The sequence below is a fragment of a genome, unplaced genomic scaffold (assembly GCF_019419815.1).
Source record: "Pyrus x bretschneideri cultivar Hongxiangsu unplaced genomic scaffold, Pyrus_bretschneideri_v1 Contig26, whole genome shotgun sequence".
NCBI classification, from domain to species: domain Eukaryota; kingdom Viridiplantae; phylum Streptophyta; class Magnoliopsida; order Rosales; family Rosaceae; genus Pyrus; species Pyrus x bretschneideri.
The window spans coordinates 1518534-1525721 of record NW_025999568.1 but is presented as its reverse complement, the minus strand read 5'-3'; the positions used below and the strand labels follow the sequence as shown (position 1 = coordinate 1525721).

The 7188-nt window shown below is 38.4% G+C and overlaps 2 protein-coding genes across 2 annotated transcripts; one reads left to right on the top strand and one right to left on the bottom strand.

Moving 5' to 3' along the window:
* Positions 1 to 310: 310 nt before the first annotated feature.
* Positions 311 to 4432, top strand: LOC103926566 (acyl-protein thioesterase 2). Its single transcript, XM_009335366.3, has 10 exons — positions 311 to 362; positions 1208 to 1308; positions 1574 to 1685; positions 2695 to 2731; positions 2859 to 2928; positions 3109 to 3213; positions 3391 to 3541; positions 3626 to 3708; positions 3862 to 3955; positions 4060 to 4432. Exons 2-10 carry the CDS (start codon positions 1278 to 1280, stop codon positions 4142 to 4144), a joined length of 768 nt encoding a protein of 255 aa, XP_009333641.2. The 5' UTR covers positions 311 to 362; positions 1208 to 1277; the 3' UTR covers positions 4145 to 4432.
* A 101-nt stretch (positions 4433 to 4533) lies between these two features.
* On the bottom strand, positions 4534 to 5556 carry LOC103926573. The gene has a single exon (XM_048587141.1). The coding sequence runs from the start codon at positions 5060 to 5062 to the stop codon at positions 4628 to 4630; it is 435 nt and encodes a 144-aa protein (XP_048443098.1). The 5' UTR covers positions 5063 to 5556; the 3' UTR covers positions 4534 to 4627.
* Positions 5557 to 7188: the final 1632 nt, after the last annotated feature.

The window sequence follows — 7188 nt, the reverse complement described above, 5'->3', positions numbered from 1 at the left end:
TTTTTTTTTTACAAATGATATAGTTATACTAAGAAGAAGGAATAATAAATTGATGTCAAATTCGTTATTTACGATATTTAAACTTAAAACATCTCACTTATGATATGCAAACTCATCATTTAAGAGTTAGCTTAATAGTAATATCGTTTGATAATAAAATTATGAAAATGAAACGTCATGTCACCGCTAAAAAAATTCTAGTGATTTTGGTTGGCGTCTGTAATGAATGTGAACAGAGAAAACTTTTAAAAGGTGGGGGTTCGGAGTGGAAAGTAAGAAAGTTGGCATTTGGCAAAGGTGATGGAAGGAGAGAAAAAAGTTCCCATACTTTTCCCTTTGTCTCTTCCATATAACAAATCCAGGTTGGTGATTTATGCACAAATCTTTTTGGAAATATAAGTTATTATTGTATTATTGTTTATTATTATTTTATACACACACACACACATATATGTCCCGGTAGCAGTATTGTATATACAATCAGAAATTCAATAAGATTTATAAGAAGAAAAAAGGTACAAGTGATAGATTGAGAAAGCTGGAGGCTGGATGGAAGCCAGTTCTTCGTTCTTACGATTTCTTGCTTCTTTTCACTTGTTAATATCATGTTTAGAAAATGAGCATTAGAACGTAAACCAGAAAAAAGAAATTGTAATACTTGAAAAACTTTAATAGTGGTTAATGGGTATCCATCAATCATGAAAAATTCATTAACTAATGATTGGAAATAAAAAGATATTTTTCTTTCACAAACTAAGGTTATTCTTTCTTGTTTTCAGCAATATTCTATTCAGTTTTTGGTGTTGCTGTTGGGTTTTTGCTTTATTTCTGGCCGCTACCCACAAGCATAGATTCCTCTCTCTCTCTCTCTCTCTCTCTCTCTCTAGATGTTGTCTGTCTGTCTGTCTATGTTGCAAGAGCTCTCTCTCTCTAATGAATGGATGAATGTGCTCAACTCTGGCATGGATTCTCTCTGCTATCCTCCTACTTTTGTCCCTTTCTTTACCTCTCATTTTCATTGATGCTTTGCTTTCTCTCCTTTTGAGTTTCGAGGCGGTTTTGGCGTAGCTGGTATGCATTGCACACTGATCTTAATAGTGACGAATGATGCATATTCACACGTGTTTTATTCCATTTTTCTCACTCTTCCCCCCGACCTCATTTGCCTATAAATACACATTCTCATTCCGGGTTTTCTACATTGCAGTGCCTTCTTCTAGCTCGTTGCAATAGAGCGGCTTGTTGAGCGCAGCAGCTTACCCGAAAAACATACAAAGATGAGCTATGCGCATTCTAACATGTCTTCTGGTTGGTTTCTTCCCATCATATATAGCATTAGCACCTTTCATTGTCTAAATTTGTTCAAGTCTATATATCTTTACTATATTTCATTCAATTGTTAGGCAACTCAATTTCCGGTTTTTGCTGTCTAAGTTTTGTGTTCTTATTATTGATTTCTCCTACTGCAACGAACGGTGATTTTCTTGGTCGATATCCTAGAAAAAAAGAGAATTGTGGCAGCTTAAACCTGTATAGTTGCTGAGTAGCCACTTTTTGTTGACGAAAATTTCAGGTAGCAGAACTGCTAAGAGAATTGAGTTTGGTAGGACACATGTGGTGAGGCCCAAAGGAAGGCATCAAGCAACAATGGTCTGGCTGCATGGACTTGGAGATAACGGCTCAAGGTACTGTTTCTCTGTCCCTTTCTATTCCTTTGCTCTGTTTGTGAGCGATATACCATACGTTGTTGCGGTTCTGTATCTGAAAGGCCTTCTCTTGAAGTCATACTCTATCCAATGTTGTGGCACATAGAGAAGTTCTTCCAACTAATGTTGTGGCGCATAGAGAAGACAACATGAATACCATATAAGTTTCCTACTCAGCTGTTTACAGTAGTAATCCTCAGTTAAATAGTTAAGTTCATGATCGAATTTGAGTATCAAGTGTGCTTTTCCATTACACCGCCAAACTACAACCTTCTCTATTTCCTATTAACTTTATCGTAAGACAGTTCTTTTTCTAAATTTGGTGTTTATAACCTGACTTATCATCACCAGTCAATATAATTCTTCATTCCTTCCCTTTTGTATCAAGTACACGTCCTTTACCGGAAGGATGAACTTTTTGGTTTTTTCGTATATGAGAAAAAGGAATCGTGTTTCAGGAAATGTCAACGCCTGTACATACTCCATAACTTGAAAAAGGAGGGCTCCATTATACATCTTTTCAGCATTTTTTCAGCGAGGTTCTTAATCGAATAAATTCGATTAAGAGAGCAGTAGCACCGTGAGATTATATGATATGATAGATGTCCCTTTCACTTCTAATCTGATCGACGGCAAACTTAATTTGGGAAGCCTTGATTTGGAAATAGTATATGCCAAAGTCATGACTGGGGGGCCGCTAGTTTACTTTGTTCTCCAAGTGGGGAACCAGAAATACACTTAATTTGTTTACTGATATGCTTTCTTAGTATTGATTATTCTTGCTTGATCAACACATGAACTGGTTCCGTTCCTTTTATCCTCGATACAATTCTGGACTTTTTACCGCACTTGTGCTTTCGTTGCTTGTGTTGATGCTTTCTCAACTAGTATGCTGTCATGTTTCAATTTTATTTTTAGCCGTTGAATTTTCCGCATGATGAATAATGTAAGAGTTATATGTCTCATGTTATGCTCCTTCTCTCTGCAGCACATCTCAAATGTTGGAATCTCTACCACTTCCAAATGTAAGCATATGTGTCCCTCCAACTATTTTGTAAGCTTAAGAATTTGCATTTCTGTTCTCACACGCTTATATCTATAGCTACTTTGTTCAACCTGTGTGTTAATTACCTTTGGTAATATATGAAACAGATTAAGTGGATCTGCCCAACTGCTCCTACCCGTCCTGTGGCTGTACTCGGCGGATTTCCTTGCACTGCATGTAAGATTATATTTCGGTTAGATGAAGAACTAGTTTACTTTGCACTTCATACTCTCATGGGGCATAACCAAAGAAAAAAAAAAAAAAAAAAAAAAAAACTAAATTTCTTCAGATGAAATTCAATATCTGGTGGTTCTTTGATATTGATAATAATCTTCTGAATTATTCGATTTTTTTCAGGGTTTGAAATGGGAGAGCTTTCGGATGATGGTCCAGATGATTGGGAGAATTTGGATGCTTCAGCAGCGCATATTGCAAACTTGTTGTCAACTGAGCCAGCTGATGGTACGTTCAGTTCTAAACTACTTTAAAATTAATAACTTCCTGGGATTCTTTTTCCTCCGTTTCTTACAAATCATCGTCGTTAAAACCTGCACAAGTTTTCAAGAAATTATTCCGAATTTATGCAGGTTGTTTTCATTTCTGAATGTTTGAAATGTATATCACGTTTTCTTGTGGCAGTTAAAGTCGGTATTGGAGGCTTTAGCATGGGTGCTGCAATGGCCCTTTACTCTGCAACTTGCTATGCTGCGGGTAGGTACGGAAATGGCAACCCATACCCTCTCAATCTGAGGGCAGTTGTTGGACTAAGCGGCTGGCTTCCAGGAGCAAGGTATGACTTTGTACCTGTTGATCCGAGTATCAATACCAAAAGACTCCCCTGTCCGATACTTAACAGGTTTGCAACCTTGTGCAGGAGCTTACGGAACAAAATTGAAGGTTCACATGAGGCTTTGAGGCGTGCCGCATCATTACCCATTTTGCAATGCCATGGAAACAGTATGTCTCCATAGAACTTTTTTTGCCAATACTGCAGTTTGCATTTATTTGAACGGTTTCTAGGTCACTTGATATATGTCACACGCCAGAAGCCAGTATGCTGCATTGTAGATTGACAATCAGTATGCGAAATTGATCACACATTTTTTGTAGGTGATGGTCAAGTACCCTACAAATATGGAGAGAAATCAGTCCAATGCTTGACTTCAGCAGGATTCCAATACCTTTCGTTCAAACCATTTGAAGAGTAAAGATTCATTTCCATAAGAAAAACATACTCAAATAACATATCTCGTTCAAACCCTTACGAGGTTTAAGCAGATTTTCTGAGTATTTCGTTTAACATTGCAGGCTCGGCCACTACACTATCCCTAAAGAGATGAATGAGGTCTCCAGTTGGCTTTCTGCATGGCTGGGGCTTGATGGGTATCGCTAATAAATCTGACAGTTTCCGCCTGGAGCTAATGAGGAAGTAGTATGTATCTAACAATAACGAATGAGAAACGCACATGTACAAGTAGGCGTTATACAAAATGGGGCATGGAGTATATGGGTATAGCAGCTAGATTGACCTTTCTAATTCCCATTTGTGTTCTGTTCTTTCCTACAAATAAAGTTTTGGGTGTGCTATTTGTATAGCACTTGGAGGCAGTAGTAGTGTAGGGACTGAATTTTGGATGTACTTTGTTTTGGTATTCATTAATGTATTATTATTATTATTATTTTACGAGTTCGTACTTTTATTTTTTGTATTTTGATAGAACGATATTGCAAGAGGGGCATGCGAGTTCATCATAATAGTGAAAGCAGATTGCAGCAACAGAGTAATTGCAAGTTTGCACTCAAGTAATCACTGCTTGTTTTTTGATACAACGATATGACCGAGCTTTGCAATGGCATCAAGAAATAGCTCTGCCTTTTAGAACAAGGCTGACCAAACTTCTGGCAATACAGAGGTAGTCTTTGGACGAATTTGTGGAAGTTGGAAGCCGATCAGTAGCTTTGTCCAATTATTCTGGACAATGCTGTAAGCTGTAAGCAGATTGTCCATAACCAGCTCTGAAAATCGTCCGAATCGGGCCTCGTACCAATTGTTCTTGTTGGTAGCTCCATCATCATTCCCAATTTCACTGGTGCCTTCTTTAGAAGTGTGGTACGGGGTAAGAGGAGGGAAAGAAGGCACAGCGTGCAAAATGAATTTGCGGCCACTTGTCAAGCCTGTAGGAGAGCTTGACCTTAACCTGGATCGGGATTGTGGAGGTGAGACACGTCTCTTGTTTGGTGAGCTAACCTTTACAACCTTGGAAGGGTAAGAAGTTTCCCCGAGTATCTCAGGTGTATCATCATCCGTCATGTCATGATGTGCACCAGCAGAACTCAGTACACAGGGAACGTTACCTTGAGGTAACTACTGGGAGGCAATGACGGGTGAACAACCCCAGTTCAAGCGTCCAGTATCTGATGGATGCTTACTTGATGGCAGTTGCGCTTGTGGAATTTTTCCAGAGTTTCTTCTACTTGATGAAGCTGAAGAAATCGCTGGACGTGAGGTAGGATATATCAATGGTGTAAGATTTGCTTACATCAGAAAGTACTTCACATGTCGGAGAGTTTGATTGATGCTCGCAGCCAGCTTCGCAGTAGGGTAGGGTTCCCACCTTTTAGCTCCGTTATATACTGACTCTGCAATTGTAGGATCATGGAAAAGTAATCAGTGAAGGATTAACAGAACAAAACCATCTTAAATCTTTATTGTTTCATTGTCTTTGCTGCTGAAACACAATAGTCGCACACTCGTATACAAAAAAGAACGAGTGAAGACCAAAAAAGTGAGGTATATCATATCAAACAAAATCTGACCTGCCATAGTGCCAAATGTATTTTGGCAATCCTCACATCGACATCCTCCAAAACAGCCAACTTTAGCCTTCCGGAACAAAAAAGGAGAAAAAAAATAATAAATCACATCAGGGTAGGTTAAGAGCGTATAAACACTGACCAAGTTCCTTGTCCAAATCTAGTTCAATGAACTCGGAGAAACACCATGTTTCAGAAGCAGGAGATACACTGAAGTGAAGGGTAAAAATGTACATATAAACCTGGTACCGTTCACAATATTTTTCGGGACACTGACTTCTTGCAATTGCAACCTCTCTTGTGCCCGGCTGAGGATGGGGTCGTCAAGTTCTGGTCTTCCTGTGGACAGTTCTCATGCTCATAATTCTTCCAAATGAACAACACAAAAGAACAACCCATAGTATGACATGGATTACTGTAGAGTTGGCCGAAGAATCAATGGCATTGTCAACAACTTTTGAAGTAAATGCAAGTGGATTACGAGATTCAATGTGATGATGAATCTCAAAAACTGTGTGCTCAAACTCAGGCTTGTTATAGCAGTTTTGACATGCATAAGAATCCAGACAATAAACTCCAGCTGAAAAGCACTCACAATAACTGCCAATGATGAGAACACGCTGAGACAAACTGCTAGAATAAACAATCGTTGACTTGTATTTGTTGAATTGTAAGCTCTGAGTTGATTAGAATTAGAAAGAATAAGCTTTGTTATTTAAAGGTGTATTCACTTGAGTTAAAACTACCAAGTGTAAGGCTCATGATGTAAGGCTGAAATTTCCGTGTGTAAGAATCCTACAATATAGCTAGTTGAGTGGCTGGGATCACTTTGATGTGTAAAGGATCCCAGCTGTTTAACTAACCGTTATACAGTGCACGAGTAGTGTGTGCTGAGAGAATCAGATGAAGAACATTCCTCTGTGATTTGCAGAGAGAGAAGCATCCATCCTTCTCTCATTTTCTTCAGTAATTGTTCTTCATTTCTTCATTTTAGAGAGAGAAGTATGAAGAAGCTGCACAAGACAAGGCTTGGATAAAAGCAATGGAAGATGAACTGTCAATGATTAAGAAATATGGAACTTGGGAACTGGTGGATAAGCCAATCATTGGAGTGAAATGGTTGTTCAAAACAAAACTAAATTTGGATGGCTCAGTACAAAAGAATAAGGCAAGATTAGTTGCCAAGGGTTATGCTTAGAAACCTGGAATTGATTATAATGGGACATTTGCTCCAGTAGCTAGACTGGACACAATCAGAACTTTAATTACCTTGGCTGCTCAAAGACGTCAAAACTTGTACCAACTTGATGTGAAATCAGCTTTTCTTAATGGAAAATTGTAGGAAGAGGTCTATGTAGATGATAGGAGCATATTTAGGCGACTTACTTAGCTTGTTTTCGTGCATCTATGTTGTTAATTCATAGTTGTTTTAGTAGTTTAAGTCATTTTCGTGTGTTTTTAGGTTCATATGGCTAAGGAAGCAAAAAGATGCATTTTGGAGCATTTTGGAGCAAAATTGGGCTTGGAATGGATAGCATATGATTGGAGCCAAAGTGTTGGACGAATTTGAAGGCCTTGTATTCATTTTGGACATAAAACAAAGGGCCTAGCCCATTCTCTCTT